General features: G+C 49.7%; 1 protein-coding gene across 3 annotated transcripts; it reads right to left on the minus strand.

Annotated features, from left to right (window-relative positions):
* Positions 1–2,699: 2,699 nt before the first annotated feature.
* LOC102443518 (trypsin-like) lies at positions 2,700–18,102 on the minus strand. 3 transcript variants are annotated; one of them, XM_075907196.1, is made up of 5 exons: positions 17,935–18,089; positions 17,688–17,853; positions 5,505–5,764; positions 5,147–5,283; positions 2,700–3,062 (listed from the first exon to the last, which is right to left on the minus strand). In XM_075907196.1, exons 1-5 carry the CDS (start codon positions 17,972–17,974, stop codon positions 2,913–2,915), a joined length of 753 nt encoding a protein of 250 aa, XP_075763311.1. In that variant the 5' UTR covers positions 17,975–18,089; the 3' UTR covers positions 2,700–2,912. The 3 variants fall into 3 exon arrangements, with proteins under 3 accessions (XP_075763311.1, XP_075763310.1, XP_025043799.2); XM_075907195.1 differs by lacking the exons at positions 17,688–17,853; positions 17,935–18,089 and adding exons at positions 6,452–6,617; positions 6,699–6,845; XM_025188014.2 differs by lacking the exons at positions 2,700–3,062; positions 5,147–5,283; positions 5,505–5,764 and adding exons at positions 13,028–13,402; positions 16,399–16,535; positions 16,757–17,016 and having other exon boundaries at positions 17,935–18,102.
* Positions 18,103–25,255: the final 7,153 nt, after the last annotated feature.

The raw sequence follows: 25,255 nt of genomic DNA on the forward strand, positions 1-25,255 counted from the left end.
AAACCCCCCCCCCCCCCCCCCCAAAAAAAAACCACTGGGGAAAAAATTCAGAGAAAAAAAAGGGGGGGGGGGAACCAAAATTGTTGAGCAACAAAAAAATTAAATTAAATTAAAATAAAAAAAACAGCATGGCCCCTTTAAGAAATGCTTTTGAGGCTTTTTGGCCCTAACAGGCTGCTGGCAGCCGTCCGTCATCTTGTCTTCCTGCTCTGGGCCAGACAGCTCCCCTGCGGAACCAGGTAAGCACCCGATATTTTCACCTCCTGGATGGGAAAAAATCAAAAAATACCAAACATTTTAGGTGCCCGGTATTTTCTGAATTTTTTTTACCAGACAGGAGGCGAAAAAACCAGACACCTGGCAACCCTACCTCCAGGATGGCGCCTCTCAGGGTCTTCATCACACCTGTCTCTGATGAGAACCCCTCTGTGAGTCCACTGCCGGAGGGGATAGTGCAGCCCTGTTCTCCAGCCCAGAATGGCTCCCAGCCAGCACCGAACAGGAGGGTTCATTGAGCTTTGAATGAAGCAACGGCTCCCTCAGGCCTGTTGGCCTGGCCCCCCTCAACCCCGCACGACTAAGTCTCCCCTGCTGCCTGGTGGACCCTGTTTGCCCCCGCTTGCCTCATCCCACAGCCCTTCTTCCAGCTCAGCCTCTGATCCCCCCCCAGCAGCCTCTCCCCTGTCCGTTGTCTTCTCTCCAGGTAACCAGGGTTGCCTAGGCCCCTCTCTTCTCCACCTCCCCCCCCCTTCTCCCCTGTTTATTCTCCCCTGGCTGGAGCCATCTGGGCAGGTCACCATAGTCTCCCTGCAGCCAACTGTCCTCACGCAGGCCAGACCTGTCTGTGCCCTCCAAGCTGCGTCATCGGGGTACGTCTACACAGCGACATTATTTCAAAATAACTAGTTATTTCGAAATAACTTAGTCCGTGCCTACATACCGGGCAGTTATTTCGAAATAATGTTGAAATACATCACCGTCCAGCAGAACTAAGGGGTTCAGGTACTGATGCACCTGTGCAGCCACTCTGGCTCCCCCAGACTTGTTGGGCCCTACTCCATGCAGGCATAGAACAAATGCAAACACTCCTGTGTTTGTACAGCACTTTGCTTGGCGGCACAGTCATTTTATATCAGGTGCTTTGTGGCAGGGCTAAGAAGCCCTTGTCTGGGGTCAAGGCCCTGCTATGCCAGCCAGAGCTGTCTGATAAGAAGGCAGTCTCACACTCTGCACGTGAATGCCCCGGGGCACGCTGCCACAGCTGCCTTTCACTGCTGCTGTGGGACTGCGGTGTGGGACTTCAAACCTCCAGCAGGGGGCTCCACTCTTCCACACAGCTCCCCTGGCAATGCATCTGCCCCATTGTCCCACAGCCAGCTGTGGCAACTGAGATGGGAAAAGCTTTTAGAAACTTCTCCCGCAAGTGGCTCCTGAGGGAAGCTGGGGATAGAACCCAGGAGTCCTGGCAAAACCCTCACTTAGGGTACATCTAGACTACAGGGTTTTGTCGACAGAAGTTTTGTCGACAGATACTGTCGACAAAGCTTCTGTCGACAAAGAGCGTCTAGACCACATCCAGTTCTGTCGACAAAGCAAGCTGCTTTGTCGACATAACAGTTTGGACGCAAAGGACAGTGTAGATGCAATAATGCCTTCTATCGACAAAATTCTGTCGATAAAAGGCGTTATTCCTCGTAGAATGAGGTTTACATACGTCGAGAAAACTGCTGAGTTTTGTCGACGTTATGTCGACATAACTCAAAGGCAGTGTGGACGCAGGTATAGTTTTGTCGACAAAACCCTGTAGTCTAGACACACCCTTAGTGACTTCCACATCAAGGATGTTCGAGGCTGGTAGCCTCCTCAGTTGTTTTCCCATGTGTGCCAGCCCCTGAACCCCAGACAGAGCAGCCCCTGGGTGTCCCCAGCAGGGGGTGACTTGCACTTGAGGCACAAGATGGGACTGCAGCTACCTGCATCCAATTCGCAGCTCAGGAGCCCCCTGTGCCCCTGTGCAATCAGTGCATCTCTCTCGCTGAACTGTCATTCATGTTAAAATTCGACACTTTCCAAAAAGGACTCAACAAACACTTGAACTATCTCGCCCATTACCAAGATAGTTTCCCCAATTATCACCTCTACTACCATTAACTCACAAACATCCCACTCTCCCTACCTCTAATATCATCAATTCACAGACACTTACCTTCCTTCCTTCCCCCCCCCCCCCCGTATCCCCCTCCTGTTCTACAATGTGATTTGTCCTTTTCATATTTGTTCATTTTTTTAATTGTATCCTTTGGTATATATGGCTTTGACTACTTTCTTCCACTATTTGATCTGAGGAAGTGGGTCTGGCCCACGAAAGCTCATCATCTAATAAACCATCTTGTTAGTCTTTAAAGTGCTACATTGTCCTGCATTTTGCTTCAGCTACCCCAGACTAACACGGCTACATTTCTATCACTATTCTGCATCTCTCTCAGCGCAGCTCCCCAGCTGCAGCATGGGGAACATAATGCTGCCTTTCTCCGTTTCATCTGGAAGCTCTTCTGGGCTGGGCATGTCCCTTCCTGTGTCTGCGCAGCACTCAGCACTACAGGGGCTCGGAGGGATCCACTCACTCCCCTCTCATGCCTCTAATTCTAGTGATCACAGTGTGGGATGCGAGTGCTGCTCTGGGGTACAGATACTGAGAATTCAGCAGAAATAGGAATTTTATTGGGGAGTTTGCAATTTCATATCCACATTTGTTCCTTTTCTTCTAAGCATCTGGTGTCTTCCCTTCTGTGTTCCTTGGCATGAAGACACCCAGAGGCAGAAAGGGACAGTGACGCCTGTCCAGGCAGCAGGCGAAGCTGGCTGGGGAGGTGTGAACACAGCTGTCTGCCAGAAGAGGTGCTCTGTGCATGTCAGTTGTTGGCAGTGACCTCCTCAATCCAGGACAGGTAATTACACACTGTAGTGTAGACTCCCGGGTAGTTCTTCTGGGCACACCCAATGCCCCAGGACACCACCCCTGTCAGCTTCCCATTACAGACCATCGGCCCACCAGAGTCTCCCTGCAGGGAACAAAGAGCCAACCTAGTACGGCTGGGCCAGGCCCCTTCATGGCATAAGAATTGGCAAAAGGCTGTGCCCAAACAAGTAGGAGTCAGGGCCCTAGGGCCAGATGTGGCTGTTAGCCCAAGCCCAGGCGATGCTGGGAACAATGGGACAACCTGCCCATCCAGGCCCCCATTCTTCTCCTTCACACATGCCAGCACCAGGGATGTGCCAGACCACACCACTGGGGCCAACATAGTCAAAGCAGCTTTGGCTAGTGCACAGGTACACTGGGGTCTGTGGGAGTTCACTAGCACCTATGCCAGGTCCGGTGCAGAATCTGGGATTTGCCTTGAAACTGTAGATCAGACACTATTCTTGGTATGGATTTATTGTCTTGCATTAATTCCAGCAAGCACTAATGACCTTGTTCTGCAGACTGGTTTTCAGGTATCTAAAAGGGTGTCACAAGGGGGAGAGAGAAAAATAGTTCTCCTTGGCCTCTGAGGATAGAACAAGAAGCAATGGGCTTAAACTGCAGCAACGGAGGTTTAGGTTGGACATTAGGAAAAACTTCCTAACTGTCAGGGTGGTTAAACACTGGAATAAGTTGCCTGGAGAGTTGTGTAATCTCCATCTCTGGAGATATTTAAGAGCAGGTTATATAGACATCTGTCAGGGATGGTCTAGTAGGTACTTGGTCCTGCTGTGAGGGCAGGGGACTGGACTCGATGACCTTACAAGGTCCCTGCTAGTTCTAGCGCTTTATGATTCTATGGAACCGAGTTAAGGACTCCTCTTTGGACCCTTCTCTGCCCATTAGAGCAAACCCTAGCACACATCTCCCCCCGCCCCAGGCACACACTAACAGGATCTTACTGTGCACTAGCACACACACACATAAGCACACACTAGGACCACCTTCTGAAGATGCTAATAATAAAACATACATACATTAGCACACACAACTCAGACTACGTTCACAAATGCACCATTCTGCTGATGTTGATAACACACCTCCGTGTACTAGCACACACATCTCGGAAACACGCTCTAACATCAATGTTCCCTCTTTTCTATGCAGGTGTGGATTGGTCCTATCCATGTGCTGTGACAAACTGGGGATTTTATTCTCCTTGTTATGTTGCATGTGAGTTCTTGTGTCCTACAGTAAACCCGGCTGTCTGCCTCAGCTACCCTGGACACTGTACTAATACCTAGATGGAGATAGGAATGATAGGCACCCACACCGACATAATGGCCAATGCCCTTTGTAATGTGCGACCAGGTGACTCCATTTGCTGGGGAAGCAGGACAAAGGCTGATGAAGGAGCCTGGCTGGGGGGGCTGAGACCAGGAGCTGGGAGTAGATCAGTCTCTGCTGGCTTGGGAGGCGGGAGAGGACCAGGGCCCCAGCTCTGGTCCCCACCGCTCCCAAAGAGGGATTGCACTGACTGCCTCTGGGCTCTGTGCTGACGAGTCTGCTCTGCGCTGTGTCCCTGTGAACCAATAATCCTTCTGTTCTCCCTGCTGGCTGAGAGTCACATCTGGCTGCATCTGGGAGATGTAGGGCCTGGGGACTCCCCACACCTCGGTGACTTGTGCAGAATAAGGGTTTTTTAAGTGCACCAAGATGTGTGTGAATGTGCACAACTAGTAGAAACAAAAAACCTACCTGGGGCGCTCTCCTAATCAGCTGGGCAGCATTAGAATTTATCCTGAATGGCCTCATAGATGCCCAGCTGACATGGAACAGTGTCTAATGCCCCCTTCTGCAACTTCAGAGGGGGAGCCGAGTTAGTTTGTAACTGGAAAAATAACGAATAGTCCTGCAGCTCCTCACACCCAATACATGATGGGACACTCAGAGGAAACAGCCCCAAGCCCTGGAAGTGCCCTTCCTAATGGCAGCAGTGCCATGATGAATCCCCGAACCTCACGCCTCCAGGACACATGGCTCAGTGTGCTGCCCTTGCCACGCCTCAGCCTGGTGACTTTGGCCACGCATTGAGCAAGCAGCTTTCACTTTGAATGCCATTGCAGCTGAACGAAATGCAACCAGCCCCTCTCCCAAACACCGCACCAGCCATTCCCACCATACCTGGCAAGAGTCTTTGCCCCCCTCCAGATAGCCAGCACAGAACATGTTGGTGGTGATGCGGCCGGGGTAGGAGGCACGGCAGGCAGAGTCAGAGAGGATGGGCACATTCAGACACTGTAAGGCAGCCGGGTACTGAACTGCAGAGGAGAGGAAATGGGGATTGAATGCCAGAGCCCATTCAATGACAGAGAAGATGAGGCCTGGTTCCCACACTGCCCGTGCCAGGGTAAATCAGGAGTAACCCCATTGGGGTCGGTGGGGCTAATTCCCCTTTCACTCAGCCTTGTGTAAGTCCGAATGAGTGCAGACAGGCCCCTCCCTCACTGCCCAAGTTGAAGCTGTCCCCGCAGTATCTTACCCCCAGAGGTGAGGAGGTTGCCCCAGCCGGAGACCCGGCACACCGTCCCAGGCACAGGGCAGCTGCTGTCAACAGGGATGGGCTGCACGTAGGCGTTGAACCGGGCTGGCTGGGCCAGCTTCACCAACATGATGTCATTGTTCATAGTGAGGTCGCTGTACTTCGGGAACCGGATGGCTTTGGCCACCTGTATATGCTGCTCAGTGCCCTCATCGGCAGTGGTGTCATGCTCTCCAAGATGGGCCACTAGGGTGCTGGGCCTGCAGGGAACAGCCACAGAGACACAGCGATTCAGGGCTGGCAGGGGCCTTGAGAATTCGTCACATCCAGTCCCCTGGACTTAGGCAAGACCAGGATCAGCCCTGACAGGAGATTGTTCAGCCTGTTCTTATGGGTGCTCCATCCCTCTCTCAATGCTTCACTGACCTGGAAGCTACCTAAGCTAAACCCACTGAGCACAGGCCTTGATTCTTGTCCCGCCGTTAGTGGGCAGGGAGAACAGCTCAGTCAGTGGCTTCTTTATAACACCCAGGAATGGATTTGAAGAGTGTCATCAGGTTTCTCCTTCAGGCATTTTTTCTCAGCCCTAATCATGCCCAGTTGTTTCAGCCTGTCCCCAGCGGTAGTGTTTTCTCACCCTTTCATCATTTTTTTCGTGGTCCTCTGGGCTCTCTCCCGCTTCTCCACTCCTTTCCTCAAGTGAGGTGCCCAGTATGCCAGCCACAGCCTCCTCTGACATGCAACCCTTCTCTGACACATCCTAGAATTCTACCAGCCTTTTCTGCAATTGCAGCACGGTGCTTCCCAGCGTTCAGTTCCTTGGGAAATACAACCTCAATCCGCACATAACACCCCCACTGCCGGGTCCCACTGAAGACCGGCTTCACCTCCATGGGGGCAGCGAAGAATTCCTGCCAAAGGCTCTGCTGATGCAGCAGCCTACTCACCTTTTGTAGCAATGTGCTGCCGAGATGATCCACCATTCATTGATGAGAGACCCCCCACACCAGCGGTAGTCGGACCCATAGGTGAAATAGACCTGCCAGGGCTGGGAGTGCGGTGAGCACACATAGCCGCCTATTATCTTGTCATCCTCCTCAAGTTGGGAGGCCACTGCAAGGCAAATGCAATGGGGGGATTAGCCCAGGGAGTCAAAGCGAGGAGGAAGGAGAGGACTGGGTAGAGTGCAGTTACCTGTGGTGCTCAGGAGCAGAGCGAACCAAAAGAGCTCCATGCTGCCAAGCTGAGCTGGGCCCCAGGATGTGGTGAGTTTATAAGAGTTGAGCTATCCAATGATTAGTAAGAAAACCACATCTGTCTCCCTAGGTAAATAACTGTCTGCTCCATTTGCTGCATTCCCTGGCTGCAGGGCAGGAAATCGGGGCTAAAATTAACTCAGGGTGCAATGTGCTTCCTATGCCAGGTGGCTGACATTTGCTCTGCCTTTAATATGGGATAGAAGTGATAAAGAGGCACTGGGCATGTCTAATCCACGAGCCCAAGGTTTGGCAGCCCATATAAGGCCTCCGAATAGGAGGCTTCCCCGGAAGGAATAGGAAGGAAAACCAGAGTTTTTTTATGAATATGCTGGACTGGGAGTGTGAGCTCCTGAGTCTAGAGTGCTAGTCAGGAATTTCCCAGTTCACTTCTTGGTGGTGGTGTTGGAGAAGCTATTGAGCAAAACAGAAGCGGTTTGCAAAGCAGAGCTGGATTTGATGGATCTCTCAAACCCAAACATTTTTGGATAAAATAATTTCAAAACTGTGGACCCAGCAAGTTTCCATTTTTTTGAGTCAAGCTAACTTTGTTTTGAACTGTTGGAACATTTTTTCATTAAAAAATGAAATAGGAAGGTAAATTGAAACAAAATGTTTTGAACAGAAGCACATTTGACATGAATCAAAATTATTTCTGAATGGGAACCAGTTTTGGGCTTGATCCTGGTTCTGGTACAGGTGCCCTATGGTCACTGGATCTCTCTGAGCTTTGGTCCCCATCTGTAAGAGAACTTGTGTTAACTGTTTTCCCCAGGGCTTGGACGGAGTGCTCGTCTGAGCTAGAAACATTGCAGTGGTGCAGCCGCACAGAGGTGAGAGAGTTCTCCTGCCATCAGCAATGTTTTCTCTAAGCCAGGGGTGCGCAATAATTTTTGATGTGGGGGCCACTCAAAGATTTTGGAAAGTGGTTGAGGGCTGCACTCTTGCAGGATATTAATGGAGGAATTCTGGAGTCCGGAATGGAGGTTGGGTGCAGAAGGGAACTTGGGGTAAGGGATTGGGGTAAGAGAATGGCGTCTGGGAGGGAGTTTGGTTGAAGCAGGCGGTTGTGACCATCTTCACTACCAGATGGTTTCCTATTTAGGAAATGAAACTATTAATGTGTTGCCAGCGCTGTTCCCCACTCTGGCACTCTGAGTGCAGAAGATAGGGGCCTACAAGAGACCTTAAATACCTTGCTTCTATAGGCTCTGCTTACAAAAATTCCCAGAGTCACGGACTTTGGGAGGTAGCTGCCACCACCAACTGAAAAGAAATTCCTTTCTTCTTGAACCCAGGAAGAAAGTACTTGGACATCTTCCAGAGGTGTACCCCAAGCTCTTTTACCAAAGAAAGCTTGAAAAAAAAAAAAAAGAGAAAACAAGCTGCAGTCTCTGTTAGCTGATCACTCAGTCTTAGGCAGGTAGATACTCACAGACAGATCTGTTTCTTTCCAGGAAACAAGAATGAACTCATCGCCTTTAAAAAGGTGATTTTATTAACAAAACAAAACAAAAAAGTTGATAAAGCATACTTGGTTGCTGATTGTTACAGAGCAATGGAGTAAAACAAATTAAAACGCAAAGACCATCTCTGGGTACGCTCTTAGATAGTGAATGGGGGAGGGAAGGCATAGCTTCACACAGAGAAGTGCAACCAAACAACCAAAACAAAAATGCCCTGATTGCAACTAAATACACCCTTTCCCTCTTCTCACGATCCGTGATGGTCCATACTTCAAGGCCCAGTTCACTCCCATGTCCAATATTTCTTACAGGCATGGTAATTCTGAGTACTGAATCTGCTCCCTGCAGCCCTTAACTTAGAACTTGCACAAAGAGAAAGGCAGCAGGATTTTAAATTTCAGCACTGCATCCCATTGCTTCTTCTGGCTCCCTGCCAACACCCTTGCTAGCTGCCTGAGTTTAACCCTTTAATTATTGGTGCTAGCCAGTACTCCACCTATCCATCATTGTAGATTGCATTTCCGGGGGGTGGGGGGTGGGAGGAGAGGGGCAAGAAAACTTAACTTCATCAGTGTGTGTTCAACATGTGTGTTCAACACACAGTTAGTTTAATGGGGATTTAGTAATTCAGCCTTCATGATGTGTTTTGTTAGTTTTGTCTCATAGTTTAATGAATTGACTCAAAAGAATATCAAGTCATTTGTTCCTTATGCTGCATGCACTGGAACCATACAGGATGTGGATAGAGATCAGCTGGCCTAGGTCAGAGCCTACCCATCCCCCTCTAAATTAACCCTTTGGATCTCACAAGGCAGCAACTCCAACTGGACTATGGCTGTCTCAGGCTAGTCTACACTACAAGTTTTGCAGGAAGAGGCAATGCAAATGAAGTGTGGATTAGCATTTTCTCACGCTTCGTTTGTATACTCTCTTCCAATCCATATTTGCGCTGAGGGTTTTTGCGCAAAAACAAGCAATGTAGACGCTTCCTTTTTGCACAAAAAACCCTTTTTGCGCAAGATCCTTATGCCTCAAAAAAGGAGTTATACCAATCTTGGGCAAAAAGGGGTTTTTGCACAAAAAGGAAATGTCCTCACTTCTTGTTTTTGCGTAAAAACCCCTAGCGCAAAAATGGATCAGAAGAGAGTATGCAAATGAAGTGCAAGAAAATGCTAATCCGTGCTTCATTTGCATTGCCTCTTCCGGCAAAACTCGTAGTGTAGACGTAGCCTCAGACCACTGAGGTGGAACAATGGAATGGGAGACAGAATCATTTAGAACACTTGGCTGCTAATGAAGCCGTGTTCGCTTCAGGCACCTCACCCCGCTGGAGCTTTTCAGGAATGAGTGTGGGCGGATTTCAGCTACAAGAAGAAAATGTTCACTGCTACTGCCTATTTAATTTGGTCTCCTTTCCCCCTTCTTGTTCCTCTCCTCTTAGCCTCTCTTCTTTGCTGGGAGGAAGATGCAAAAACGTCTTTCCCACTCGGTTCCCAAGAAATTAGCTGAAATCCAGACTTGTCACTGAGAGGTTTTTTACTATTATTTTTACGGGCTTTCAGCAAAAGTGCACTGAGGTGGTCAAGGTTGAGTATAGGGGTTTACCAGTGCTCCAAAAGCATAATAATATAATAATATGAGTAGGATTATGTACATCACCTGATCCCTGGTGCATTGCATTTTACATTGTATCACATTTTTTAATTGCCTTACTCATATTTTAATCTAATCTCTGTACAGATCCTATTTCTGGTGGAGAGGCTGAGCTGGGCCTTAGCACCCCTTCTCCACAGGGGCCAGTCCCTTGCAGGTCCCCCTAACCCTACTCCTTGTGTTCCTCTAAATGCTCCAATCTCTGTCCAGAAGCCTGACTAGGGTTGGAGGGACGTAGAGAGTGACCTAGGGAGATTGGCATAAGTATAAGGAAGCCAAACCAGCATCTCAGGGCCCTGTTATCAGATTATGTCAAGATCATTGTTGAATCATTGTTATTTATTTCCAGCAAAGCTTGTACAAAATGTGTCATGTACAGTGTCACTAGAAAAGTTATGATTTACTAATTCACTTTACTCACTAGACACCCTCCTCCCCCCCCCACACACACACATAGCCTTGGGGGCAATCATTTTTGTATGAATGTATCAATTTTGTTTCAGAATATATAAATATTAGACATGTACGCATATCTCAAATGTTGGCCCCTATCGTATGACCCAGGAGGGTCAGCTCATGGTGAAGAGACTATTCAAGTTGAGTGGCCCATCAAGGAATTCTTAGCTCACAATGGACCATGGACGAGGCCCATCTGCACCTGATGGACTTTAGTGTGAACATTCAAACTAGAGTGTGGGTAATGGTTTCGGCTGTGACTAAAGAAATCGTTCATGGACCTGTGTGACTTCCCCGTGTGACTCCAAACACTATCTTGTTACCTGTAATTACCTGTAATTTTCCACAGCAAGAACAATGGGCTTCCCTTCACTTGGCAGAAACTCTAAAAGACCTTGGAAACATCTTGCAAAGATCAGCATTATTTTGACTTTTTCTCAGTAGTTTGTCCTGAATTAGATACTCTCAGTAGTGTCCCATGAAACACACCTTTTACTTTAGCATCTATCATCTTTGTAGCTAAAGTTAAGAATATTGACTATACATCTGTACTACAAAAGTGTTTTGCACCTGGAGACCATCCACCAGACAATGAATCTAATCTGTCTGTCTAGCTGGGAACAATTCATTGGACCATTAGGGAGGACAGGAGGTCTTTGAAGATGCTCATCTACCAGCTTCCTGGAAAGCTTTCCTGTGGATGCTGCAAATTAACTTTTGAGGTATGACTTCAGGATCATATGATCAAGTCATATGTTACTGAACTCCATCTTGGAATACCAGTATTTTTCCACTAACTGGCATGGGAATTAAGTTTGGGAACAAAAGTTTTCCACCATATGCAAAACCTATTTCAGGAATGATAAAATCAAGGGTTGTTCTTCACTGAATCTCCATCCAACATGACTGTGGTGAACATCTAAGAAACAAGGATGTGGGAAGGGAGAGAAGGACAGGCCCCAGGCAGGAAAAGTACCTGTGAGAGAATTATTTGGAGTTTTAAGCTGCAACCAAGATCACCTTGCCATCGAGTACCTCTGCAATCTGCTTAAAATAACATTTAGGGTGAAAAATTACTACTTGTACTCCAGTCATCTGAAGAAGTGTGCTGTGCCCATGAAAGCTCATGCTCCCATCTACATGTTTTGTTAGTCTAAAAAGTGCTATCAGACTATTTGTTGTTTTTTAAGTTTATCCTGTATAGACTAACTCGGTTACCCCCCTGAAGCTACTTGTAACCAGTTTCTTTAGAAAGTTAAGCTTATAATGTTTTTGTTTTGTTTACTGAGTAATCTACTTTGATCTGTCTGCTATCCCATATGCTCTTTTGTACTGAATAAGCTTATTTTTGTTTTCTCTAAAGTTTGTAATATTTATAACTGAGGGGCAAGAAGGTGGGCATATCTTCCTCCACATTCAAGGAGATTGAGAGACGAGGCAAATTTCATGAGCTGACTCGGTACAGTTCTCTAAGAAGTGCAAGACAACACAGAGACAGTGTGCATGTCAGTGCTGGGCAATTTTCAAGCTGAGTCTTCCCATGTGGAGCTGATTTCAGTGTCTATGTTTTCCTGCAGCAAAGTGTATCCCCACCGGTATGTGATGGAGGAGGTTTGAGGGCCTGGCTCAGCAGAGCAGTGTAAGAAAGCCCAGACTGGTGGATCAGGCAGGTGCAGTGTTACCCCAGTACATCAGATGGTAGCCCAGAGGGGGATGTAATCCATCACAGTAGTTCCTGTAGGGGCAGGACCTATGGGCTTATGCTATGGACATCGCCCTCCATCAGAACTAAGGGGTTCAGGTACTGATGCACCTGTGCAGCCACTCTGGCTCCCCCAGACTTGTTGGGCCCTACTCCATGCAGGAATAGAACAAATGCAAACACTCCTGTGTTTGTACAGCACTTTGCTTGGCGGCACAGTCATTTTATATCAGGTGCTTTGTGGCAGGGCTAAGAAGCCTTTGTCTGGGGTCAAGGCCCTGCTATGCCAGCCAGAGCTGTCTGATAAGAAGGCAGTCTCACACTCTGCACGTGAATGCCCCGGGGCACCCTGCCACAGCTGCCTTTCACTGCTGCTGTGGGACTGCGGTGTGGGACTTCAAACCTCCAGCAGGGGGCTCCACTCTTCCACACAGCTCCCCTGGCAATGCATCTGCCCCATTGTCCCACAGCCAGCTGTGGCAACTGAGACGGAAAAAGCTTTTAGAAACTTCTCCCGCAAGTGGCTCCTGAGGGAAGCTGGGGATAGAACCCAGGAGTCCTGGCAAAAACCTCACTCAGTGACTTCCAGATCAAGGATGCTCAAAGCTGGCATCCTCCTCAGCTGTTTTCCCATGGGTGCCAGTCCCTCACCCCTGACAGAGCAGCCGCTGGGTGTCCCCAGCAGGGGGTGACTTGCACTTGAGGCACAAGATGGGACTGCAGCTACCTGCATCCAATTCGCAGCTCAGGCGCCCCCTGTGCCCCTGTGCAATCAGTGCATCTCTCTCAGCGCAGCTCCCCAGCTGCAGCATGGGGAACGTAATGCTGCCTTTCTCCGTTTCATCTGGAAGCTCTTCTGGGCTGGGCATGTCCCTTCCTGTGTCTCCGCAGCACCCCGCACTACAGGGGCTCAGAGGGATCCACCCACTCCCCTCTCATGCCTCTAATTCTAGCGATCACAGCATGGGATGCGAGTGCTGCTCTGGGGTACAGATGCTGAGAATTCAGCAGAAATAGGAGTTTTATTGGGGAGTTGCAATTTCATATCCACATTTGTTCCTTTTCTTCTAAGCATCTGGTGTCTTCCCTTCTGGGTTCCTTGGCATCAAGACACCCAGAGGCAGAAAGGGACAGTGACGACCGTCCAGGCAGCAGGCGAAGCTGGCTGGGGAGGTGTGAACACAGCTGTCTGCCAGAAGAGGTGCTCTGTGCATGTCAGTTGTTGGCAGTGACCTCCTCAATCCAGGGCAGGTAATTACACACTGTAGTGTAGACTCCCGGGTAGTTCTTCTGGGCACACCCAATGCCCCAGGACACCACCCCTGTCAGCTTCCCATTACAGACCATCGGCCCACCAGAGTCTCCCTGCAGGGAACAAAGAGCCAACCTAGTATGGCTGGGCCAGGCCCCTTCATGGCATTAGAATTGGCAAAAGGCTGTGCCCAAACAAGTAGGAGTCAGCGCCCAAGGCCGGATGTGGCTGTTAGCCCAAGCTCAGGCAAAGCTGGGAACAATGGGACAACCTGCCCATCCAGGCCCCCATTCTTCTCCTTCACACATGCCAGCACCAGGGATGTGCCAGACCACACACCTGGGGCCAACATGGTCAAAGCAGCTTCGGCTAGTGCACAGGTACACTGGGGTCTGTGGGAGTTCACTAGCACCTACACCAGGGCTGGTGCAGAATCTGGGATTTGCCTTGAAGCTGTAGGTCAGACACTATTCTTGGTATGGATTTATTGTCTTGCATTAATTCCAGCAAGCACTAATGACCTTGCTCTGCAGACTGGTTTTCAGGTATATAAAAGGGTGTGTCATGGCTCCTTCCCCACTCTGGCATGATAAATGCAGAAGTGGGGGCCAGCAAGTTTACCCCAAAGCCTTATCTACCAGGCTTTGGTATCAAACTCCACCCAAAATCTTAAAAACCTAGATCTTGAGAATAAAACTTCCGCTGCCACCACCCAAATGTTGATAAAGAAATCAGGGGAAAGATCATTTGAGAAATCTTACCCCTAAAATAAAAATCAAGGCACACAATTAACCACTGCCAGGTTAATAAAAAGAAAAGAAAGAACTTTTATTATTACAACAATATTCCTGTTGCAAACATAATGACTAGATAGGGAGGTAACAAAATATACTCATGGAGAAACTCCATGGGCCTAGAACTTAGTTAGAAAGAAAAGCCAAAACATCTTTTAAGCAGTGACAGATCTCAGATCCCATACCCAATCCCTAAAACAATAAAACCTAACGAAACTACCTAAACTTTACCCTACTTACAGAAAATGAAGAATGGTGTCTTGGAGAGAGAGAGACATGCTTCTCCCTCTCTGTAGCTGCAGAGAACTCTCTCAGAGAGACAAAAGGGGAGAAAAGAACAAACCCAAATTCCTTTGTCCCAGTTTGAAAAGTCCCACCTACATTCGTATTGGTCACTCCACCTGGCTAGGTGTAGTTAACCCCTTAATCCCCAGGCTGCTGGATAACCCTCATAATCATGACAGGTTGTCACAAGGGGGAGGGAGAAAAATAGTTCTCCTTGGCCTCTGAGGATAGGACTAGAAGCAATGGGCTTAAACTGCAGCAACAGAGGTTTAGGTTGGACATTAGGAAAAAGTTCCTAACTGTCAGGGTGGTTAAACACTGGAATAAGTTGCCTGGAGGGTTGTGTAATCTCCATCTCTGGAGATATTTAAGAGCAAGGTTAGATAGACATCTGTCAGCGATGGTCTAGTAGGTACTTGGTCCTGCTGTGAGGGCAGGGGACTGGACTCGATGACCTTACAAGGTCCCTGCCAGTTCTAGCACTTTATGATTCTATGGAACCAAGGTAAGGTCTCCTCTTCGGACCCTTCTCTGCCCATTACAGCAAACCCTCGCACACATCCCCCCCACCCCAGGCACACACTAACAGGATCTTACTGTGCACTAGCACACACACCAGGCATCCACTAACAGCACCTTATTGTGCACTAGCGCACACACACACACAAGCACACACTAGCACCACCTTCTGATGATGCTAATAATAAAACATACATACATTAGCACACACAACTCAGACTACATGAACAAATGCACCATTCTGCTGATAACACACCTCCATGCACTAGCACACACATCTCGGGAACACGCTTTAACATCAATGTTCCCTCTTTTCTATCCAGGTGTGGATTTTTCCTATCCATGTGCTGTGACAAACTGGGGATTTTATTCTCCTTGTTATGTTGCATGTGAGTTCTTGTGTCCTACAGTAAACCCGGCTGTCTGCCTCAGCTACCCTGGACGCTGTACTAGTAATTCTATGGAAATAGGAATGATTGGCTCCTGCACCGACACAATGGCCAATGCCCTTTGTATTGTGCGACCAGGTGACTCCATTCGCTGGGGAAGAAGGACAAAGGCCCATGAAGGAGCCTGGCTGGGGGGGCTGAGACCAGGAGTTGGGAGTAGATCAGTCTCTGCTGGCTTGAGAGGCGGGGGAGGACCAAGGCCCCGGCTCTGGTCCCACCGCTCCCAAAGAGGGATTGCGCTGACTGCCTCTGGGCTCTGTGCTGACAAGTCTGCTCTGTGCTGTGTCCCTGTGAACCAATAATCCTTCTGTTCTCCCTGCTGGCTGAGAGTCACATCTGGCTGCATCTGGAAGATGTAGGGCCTGGGGACTCCCCACACCTCGGTGACTTGTGCAGAATAAGGGTTTTTAAGTGCACCAAGGTGTGTGTGAATGTGCACTACTAGTAGAAACAAAAAACCTACCTGGGGCGCTCTCCTAATCAGCTGGGCAGCATTAGAATTTACCCTGAATGACCTCATAGATGCCCAACTGACATGGAACAGTGTCTAATGCCCCCTTCTGCAACTTCAGAGGGGGAGCCGAGTTAGTTTGTAACTGGAAAAACAACGAATAGTCCTGCAGCTCCTCTGCAGACTTGCACATAAGTGCACTAGCACACACACCAGGCATACACACTAACATGCACCACCTCCTGTGCATATCAATGCCCACAAACGCCTTGCCTTACACACCTTTCTGCACAAATGCCCACCTAAGCCTCTGCTCCCATTCATGCCCCATCACTCATGTGCATGCACACACAGACACCTGTCTGCACTTGACTCCACACCCAATACATTATGGGACGCTCAGAGGAAACAGCTCCAAGCCCTGGAAGTGCCCTCCCTAATGGCAGCAGTGCCATGATGAATCCCTGAACCTCACGGCTCCAGGGCACATGGCTCAGCGTGCTGCCCTTGCAATGCATTGAGCAAGCAGCTTTCGCTTTGAATGCCATTGCAGCTGAACGAAATGCAACCAGCCCCTCTCCCAAACACCCCGCCAGCCATTCCCACCATACCTGGCAAGAGTCTTTGCCCCCCTCCAGATAGCCAGCACAGAACATGTTGGTGGTGATGCGGCCGGGGTAGGAGGCACGGCAGGCAGAGTCAGAGAGGATGGGCACATTCAGACACTGTAAGGCAGCCGGGTACTGAACTGCAGAGGAGAGAAAATGGGGATTGAATGCCAGAGCCCATTCAATGACAGAGAAGATGAGGCCTGGTTCCCACACTGCCCGTGCCAGGGTAAATCAGGAGTAACCCCATTGGGGTCGGTGGGGCTAATTCCCCTTTCACTCAGCCTTGTGTAAGTCCGAATGAGTGCAGACAGGCCCCTCCCTCACTGCCCAAGTTGAAGCTGTCCCCGCAGTATCTTACCCCCAAAGGTGAGGAGGTTGCCCCAGCCGGAGACCCGGCACACCGTCCCAGGCACAGGGCAGCTGCTGTCAATAGGGATGGGCTGCACGTAGGCATTGAACCGGGCTGGCTGGGCCAGCTTCACCAACATGATGTCATTGTCCGTGGTGCGCTCGTTGTACTGCGGGAACCGGATGGCTTTGGCCACCTGTATATGTTGCTCAGTGCCCTCATCGGCAGTGGTGTCATGCTCTCCAAGATGGGCCACTAGAATGCTGGGTCTGCAGGGAACAGCCACAGAGACACAGCGATTCAGGGCTGGCAGGGGCCTTGAGAATTCGTCACATCCAGTCCCCTGGACATAGGCTGGACCAGGATCAGCCCTGACAGGGTTTTGTTCAGCCTGTTCTTATGGGGGCTCCATCCCTCCCTTGGAGCCCAGTCCGATGCTTCACTGCCCTGGAACCTAATTAAGCTAAATCCTCTGAGCACACCCCTTACTTCTTTTCCCGCCATTAGTGGGCAGGGAGAACAGCTCAGTCAGTGGCCTCTTTATAACACCCAGGAATGGATGTGAAGTCATCAGGCTTCTCCTTTAGGCATTTTTTTCTCAGCCCTAATCATGCCCAGTTGTTTTCTCACCCTTTCATCATTTTTGTCGTGGTCCTCTGGGCTCTCTCTTTCTTGTCCACACCTTTCCTCAAGTGAGGTGCCCAGTATGCCAGCCACAGCCTCCTCTGACATGCAACCCTTCTCTGACACACCCTAGAATTCTACCAGCCTTTTCTGCAATTGCAGCACGGTGCTTCCCGGCGTTCAGTTCCTTGGGAAATACAACCTCAATCCGCACATAACACCCCCACTGTCGGGTCCCACTGAAGACCGGCTTCACCTCCATGGGGGCAGGGAAGAATTTCTGCCAACGGCTCTGCTGATGCAGCAGCCTACTCACCTTTTGTAGCAATGCGCTGCCGAGATGATCCACCATTCATTGATGAGAGACCCCCCACACCAGCGGTAGTCGGACCCATAGGTGAAATAGACCTGCCAGGGCTGGGAGTGCGGTGAGCACACATAGCCGCCTATTATCTTGTCATCCTCCTCAAGTTGGGAGGCCACTGCAAGGCAAATGCGATGGGGGGATTAGCCCAGGGAGTCAAAGCGAGGAGGAAGGAGAGGACTGGGTAGAGTGCAGTTACCTGTGGTGCTCAGGAGCAGAACGAACCAAAAGAGCTCCATGCTGCCAAGTTGAGCTTGGCCCCAGGATGCGGTGAGTTTATAAGAGTTGAGCTATCCAATGATTAGTAAGAAAACCACATCTGTCTCCCTAGGTAAATAACTGTCTGCTCCATTTGCTGCATTCCCTGGCTGCAGGGCAGGAAATCGGGGCTAAAATTAACTCAGGGTGCAATGTGCTTCCTATGCCAGGTGGCTGACATTTGCTCTGCCTTTAATATGGGATAGAAGTGATAAAGAGGCACTGGGCATGTCAAATCCACGAGCCCAAGGTTTGGCAGCCCATATAAGGCCTCCGAATAGGAGGCTTCCCCGGAAGGAATAGGAAGGAAAACCAGAGCTTTTTTATGAATATGCTGGACTGGGAGTGTGAGCTCCTGAGTCTAGAGTGCTAGTCAGGAATTTCCCAGTTCACTTCTTGGTGGTGGTGTTGGAGAAGCTATTGAGCAAAACAGAAGCGGTTTGCAAAGCAGAGCTGGATTTGATGGATCTCTCAAACCCAAACATTTTTGGATAAAATAATTTCAAAACTGTGGACCCAGCAAGTTTCCATTTTTTTGAGTCAAGCTAACTTTGTTTTGAACTGTTGGAACATTTTTTCATTAAAAAATGAAATATCTAGGTAAATTGAACTGACAGAAGCATATTTGACATGAATCAAAATTATTTCTGAATGGGAAGCAGTTTTGGGCTTGATTCTGGTTCCGGTACAGATGCCCTATGGCTACTGGATCTCTCTGAGCTTTGGTCCCCATCTGTAAGAGAACTTGTGTTAACTGTTTTCCCCAGGGCTTGGACGGAGTGCTCGTCTGAGCTAGAAACATTGCAGTGGTGCAGCTGCACGGAGGTGAGATTTTCAGGAAATACAAAACCTGGTCCAGGAGCAGATGGGCAGCCACCATGTGGCCCTGGCCCCAGCTCCAGGCTTGGGGAGTCAGGGACATCTGAGAGCTGCCCAGCTGTTCCACTGCCAAGTCCACCAGAAGCAGCAGCAGCAGCTTGCTCTGGCACACTGCTGCAGGGCTCTGCTGGGAAGGGGGCGAGGAGACCTAAAATTCTCTGCACACACACAATTGCACACTCCAGAGGGAACTTAGCTGCAGAGGCCACAAACCAGGCCAGGGAAGTGGCTCAGCAGGGCAGTGCGTGTGGGACAGAGCAGTCCCACGCTTCCTGGGTGCAGGACTCAGGACAGGGCCCTGGGGGGCATAGAGGGAGCTAAGGCCCTGCCCTGAGGGCTGTTGTGAAGCCTGCAGGTTTGGGGTGTGAACAGGATGGAACTCACTCCCCACCCCACCACTCCAGAGCTTGGTGGAAAGGCAGAGAGACTTCCTGAGGTAGGTCTCACACCTCCAGCCAGCACCCCGAGAGGGTCTTGGGCTTTCCCAGGGTGCCTGCCCAGCCAGAGGCAGTGGTGGGTGGGAAGGGTCACTGGCCAGGCTGCTGGTAGGGTTGCCAGACGGTTTAATGAAAAATACTGAACACTCTTTCCCTCCCCCCCCCAAAAAAAAAATCACTGGGGAAAAAATTCTGGGATGCGGACCAGCTGATTAGCTCATAGCCAGCAGCGTGTGTTTCTCCTGGAGGTGAACATCCACGCATGCCTCAGTGCACATAATAAAATTTATTCTGCACATGGTTTAAAAAAAATTAGAGGGAACATTGCCAGGCACCAGGAATATTCTTGGCCCAAAACCCAGTTCCATCAAGATTTGGAGTCTGGTCTCTCTCCCATCCCCTCATGCTCCCCCACAGTGCATCCCCTGGCCCTGCCTGCTTCTCCCAGGTGATTTACAAAGGCCCGCCTCCAGCTAGTCGGCAGCGCAGCTGGGTTAGAGCAGCTTCTGGCTGCTTGCTGCATGTGACTGTGGCACATTCCTGTGGCCCGGGGGGGGGGGGGGGAGTCTCTGGCATGTCTTTGGCATGCTGCCCCAACAGCTCACAGACACCCCCACCCCCACGTAAGAGCCATTGCCAGATGGGGGTGTCCCAGGTAAGTGTCTCACCCCCCTCCTCTTGTACTGCCTCCCATACCCAGCCCCCTCCTGGTGCCTCCACCCTCCCCCACTCTCTCCAATCCCCAAACTCCCTCCCAGAGCCTGCACACCCACCCCTGCCCAGCCCGTTGACTAAGCCAGACTCCCTCCCACACCCACATTCCCTCCCAGAGCCTGATCCTTCTCCCTGTCTGCGCCAAACTCCTTTCCAGAGCCTCCACCACCTCAGCACCCCCCACCCCCACCCCAGCCCAAAGCCTGCACCTGGCAACCCAGACTCCCTCCCACAGACTTAGGCAGGTAGGGGAGGGACTTTGGATGGGGGAAGGAAGCAGCCTCTGGGTATTCTGGACACCATGATGGATGGACCAGCTTACCATGACTTCCAGTTTGCTCTGCAGGGCTGGCCGGGCCATGTTATTTTTGCAGCACTCCACCAACATTTATGCCATCTGCAAACATTTTCTAGTTGTGATTTTATGTTCAAGTCCAGCATAGGGATAAAAATGTTTAATAACATCAGGCCTCATAAAGATCTCTGGGAACCCACCACATATACTTCCATTTGGTGATGAGTGCCCATTGGCAACTGGTTTTTGAGATATCATTTAGCTGGGGGGAGGGAGAGTTATAATAATAACAATAATGGAGATTGCCTATCTCCTAGAACTGGAAGGGACCTTGAAAGGTCATTGAGTCCAGTCTGCTGCCTTCTCAGCAGGACCAAGTACCATCCCTGATGAATTTTTGCCCCAAATCCCTAAATGGCCTCTGCAAGGACTGAGCTCACAACCCTGGGTTTAGCAGGCAAATGCACAAACCACTGAGCTATCCCTCGCCTGCAAAGTTGCTTTATTGATCTTGTATACTGCTGATAAACAGTGTTCCCTGTAAGCTGCATGCTTGGGTAGCCACCCAGGAGGGATTTAGATGCTGCCAAGATGATTAGAAGATTACCCACTGCCAGCAGCATGTGTTTCTACTGGGGGTGCACATCTGCTCCTGTCTCAGTGCACATAAAATGTATTCTGCAGATGGATGGAAAAAATTAGAGGGAGCTGTTGCTGATAATATATTCAGCTAGTTATGTGGTAATATAAGTCAATGGCATCTGTGCACTTAACTTTATAAATCAAACTTGTCATCTCAGCAAAGTGTGAAATCAGAATTGTTTGATAAGATCAGTTCTTCATAAAATAGGCCTGGCATTAATTATATTCCTGCCTTTTAATTCTCTTTCATTTGAATCCCATGTCAGCTTTCCACCCTTTCACTCTTCTGATATTTCCTTCATATTTGAAAAAGTATTAAAAATTACCATCAGCGGGCCAGAGAATTCCTTGGGCAGCTCTTTTAGGACTCTTGGGATAAAAGTGCTCTATGTTTGCTGATTTCTATTTATCTGTAACATCCTGTGTTGGCATACACCTCTGTATTTATACCCTACGCTCTACTGTAATAATCTTTGTACACTCCTTGCTGCTGCTACTGCCCCTGAATCCCAAACCACAGCTTCCTCCTGATCTTGCCCCTCAATCCTTAAATCAGCCCCAGGAAAGCACCATCCTTTAAAAGGTGAACTAGCTCCAGTCACTTGTTTTTAGGGACATTTACTTCTTTTAAGGAGAGGGAGGAAAACGGGGGGATGGAAGAAGGAACCCCAACTTGGCTGGTTTCAAGGTTCTTTAAAAGACAACCAGGATTGATACATTTCTTATTGTGCTCCTCCAGCCTGATCACACTGTGATCCCAGGCCATTAGATTTCATCCAGCCACTCACATTGAGCCCAGTAACTTGTGTTTGGCTAAAGCATCAAGTGGCAACATGGGGGGCCACTAGCCATGTGACCTCCTCCCCAGCCCAGCAAAGGGCTGGAACAACCCCCCTTTGCCCCAAGCCTAGGCAGGCCTTATAAATCAACTTCTCCTTCCCCCCAGTGCCTCCTAGGGCCCACAGCTAAGACAGTCTTACCTGCCCTGGTTCCACGTCTTCTGAAAGCAGCCCCTAGGTGCCAGGCACATGGGTGGCCACGAAGGCTGCGTATGCTGCCCTTCATTGGCCAGGGACCATGACCAATGGGCACATCCAGTTCCGGGGGCACCCACTGGATATCCCAGAGACTTGGGATAATACAGCTTGCTCAGGCAGGGAAAAAAGGGAGGAGGTGTAGCCTTATATATTGAAAATGTAGCTCCTTGGACCAAAGTTAAGATGGAAATAGGAGACACGCTTGTTGAAAGTCTCTGGGTAAGGATAAAAGGAGGGGGGGGTCAAAGGTGATATCGTGGTAGGGATCTACTACAGCCCACCTAAGCAGGAAGGAGAAACCCTCCATCAGAGGAGGGATTTTCAGAGTAGCCTCACACTAGGAGTTGAAGACAACTTAACTAGTTCCTAGAGGGAGTCTGAGACTGGAATGAGATGGCAGGGCTGGGTTGGCTCTGATGGTTCAGGAGAGCCCTTCCAGTCTATGCTCCTAGACAGCACATAAACCCAAGTGCTAGGGAAGTCATTGTGTCAACAACTACACAATTAACGGATACGCATAGGCTTATTGGTTAATCATGTTGACTACATGCATTCTTCTCCCCCTCCCCCTTTGCTGCTTCTGAATCAGGAACCAATTCGCACAGTGAGCAGGAGCTGGTGCCCGTGAGGTGCTAGCCTTAAGCAGGCTCCCCACAAGCACTGAATCCACCTGTCCCCATAATAGAAAGGCAGCAGCACAGAGAGTGAGGGGAGCAGGCTGGAACCATTACATGCGGGGAGCCAACATTCAAGCCAGCTCCCTGCGCTTATTGGTTCCTGCAGACCCACTTGCCCAGCCTTGCTGCCTCCTACAGAGGCAGGAGTGGGGGCTGGCAGGAACGAGCCAGTGCTGGGGGGAAGCCATCTCAAAGTTGGTTTCCCCAGCCCAAGCTCCACATCCCACAGAGCAGTCTCTGTCTGCGGCAAGCCTGGATCTGCCATGGACAGAGGCTGCTTCTCGGCATCATCCCCTATCCACAGGGGGTCTGAGCGCCCCATGGAGAAGCCTTTGTCTGTATCAGAGGCAACAATGCAGGGCAGCAGGTAGCCAATCTGTGTCGGGAGCTGGTTTTTAAATTGGCTCCTCTCATGGACTGGCTCCTGCCTGCCATCCCATGCTGCTGGCTCAGATACAGAAGCAGGGGGCTCCCCGGAAGTGGGGCCAGGAGCACACTGATTGCCAGCTCCATCTCCAAGGACTATTGTACATTCGTGTAACAGCTAAGTTTTCATGCAGTTACACGACTATTCAATTACACGATATCTAACATCCCTACCAAGTACAGCAGCTCATGTTTTTAGCTTTGGACATATCCCTCTACACAGAATAGAATACTAGGACTGGAAAGGACCTCAAGAGGTCATCGAGTCCAGTCCCCTGCCCCCATGGCAGGACCAAATACTGTCTAGACCAGTGGTCTCCAACCTTTTTACACCCAAGATCACTTTTTAAGTCTCAGAACAGGCGAAGATCTACTGCCCCGCCCCTTCCTTGAAGCCCCGCCTACATTACATGAGGAAATCTAATGTAAATGTACTGCGCAGGTGCACAGTTCAGAGAGGCCTCAAGAGCTACTCTTAGAGCCCCTGAGATCTACCCGTAGCTCGCGATCTACTGGTTGGTGACCACAGGTCTAGACCATCCTTGATAGACATTTATCTAACCTACTCTTAAATATCTCCAGAGATGGAGATTCCACAACCTCCCTGGGCAATTTATTCAACTGTTTGACTACCCCGACAGTTAGGAACTTTTTCCTAATGTCCAACCTAAACCTCCCTTGTTGCAGTTTAAGCCCATTGCTTCTTGTTCTATCCCCAGAGGCCAAGATGAACAAGTTTTCTCCCTCCTCCTTATGACGCCCTTTTAGATATCTGAAAACTGCTGTCATGTCCCCCCTCAATCTTCTCTTTTCTAAACTAAACAAACCCAATTCCTTCAGCCTTCCCTAATAGGTCATGTTCTCTAGACCTTTAGTCATTCTCGTTGCTCTTCTCTGGACCCTCTCCAATTTCTCCACATCTTTCTTGAAATGCGGTGCCCAGAACTGGACACAATACTCCAAGGCTACATCTAGATTGTATCCCTTTTCTGTAAAAGGGATGCAAATTAGACATATCGCAATTGCAAATGAAGCAGGGATTTAAATCTCCGCTGCTTCATTAGCATAAAAATGGCTGCCGCTTGTTTTGGCATGGAGCTTTGCCGGAAAAAAATCGCCACTCTAGACACGGATCTTTCGGAAAATAAAGCCTTTTCCGAAAGATCCCTTATTTTAAGAGGGATAAGGGATCTTTCGGAAAAGGCTTTATTTTCCAAAAGATCCGCATCTAGACTGGCGGTTTTTTCCGGCAAAGCTTCATGCTGAAAAAAAAGCGGCAGCCATTTTTATGCTAATGAAGCAGCGGAGATTTAAATCCCCGCTTCATTAGCAATTGCGATACGCATAATTTGCATCCCTTTTTCTTAAAAGGGATGCAATCTAGACGTAGCCCAACTGAGGCCTAACCAGCGCAGAGTAGAGGCATGAGAATGCCCCTCTGAGCATTAGAGTCCAGTTCTTAAGTGGGCTCTGCTAGCACAAGCAGCCAGGCCAGGCCAGAGTCCTAGCAGCTCTCTCAGTTATGTGATGCTCCTCAATTCCTCCAGCAGCCATGCTGTCCTGCTACAATCTTCACTTGGGACATGGTCCCTGGTGTGGGAGGCACATAATGGAACCTGGGGAGGGATGGAGGCCAGTGGCAGATTTGGGGCCCCCAGAAAAATCTCCTCCTACCATGGACCCAGGGTGGAAAGGCTCTAGCAGAGCTATCAGTCTCCAGGCTGCAGGAGGGAGCAGTCGGGGAAGGCAGTCAGGGGGGTGAGGCCTCAGAGTGGGGGTGGGGTTCTGGGCTCCAACCACAGATGAGAGCTCCGTTATAGTCCTCGCAGAGAATGAGAGCTGGATTCCAGCCAGGCCTAGGCTCTGAGAAAGAACCACCCCAATGGGGGGCTCAAGTGAGAGGCATGGCCTTGGCTGGAAGAGCCAGTGCAGGTGGGTAGCTTCCCCACAGGGAAGCTTCACTTGCTGCTTCATGGTCCCTAAGGGGCAAGTGAAGGTTTCAGGCAAACACAACCAGAACTACATAGTCACACACACCACTACACACGCACACTCCCTGCAGCATGGTTGGTCACTCAGGAAGCCCACCCGTCCATGGGGAAAATGGGCACAGATCTGGTGGTCAACATGCCCTTGAGAACCAATGCTGCCATAA

Source organism: Pelodiscus sinensis, chromosome 24 (genome assembly GCF_049634645.1).
Source record: "Pelodiscus sinensis isolate JC-2024 chromosome 24, ASM4963464v1, whole genome shotgun sequence".
Taxonomy (NCBI): domain Eukaryota; kingdom Metazoa; phylum Chordata; order Testudines; family Trionychidae; genus Pelodiscus; species Pelodiscus sinensis.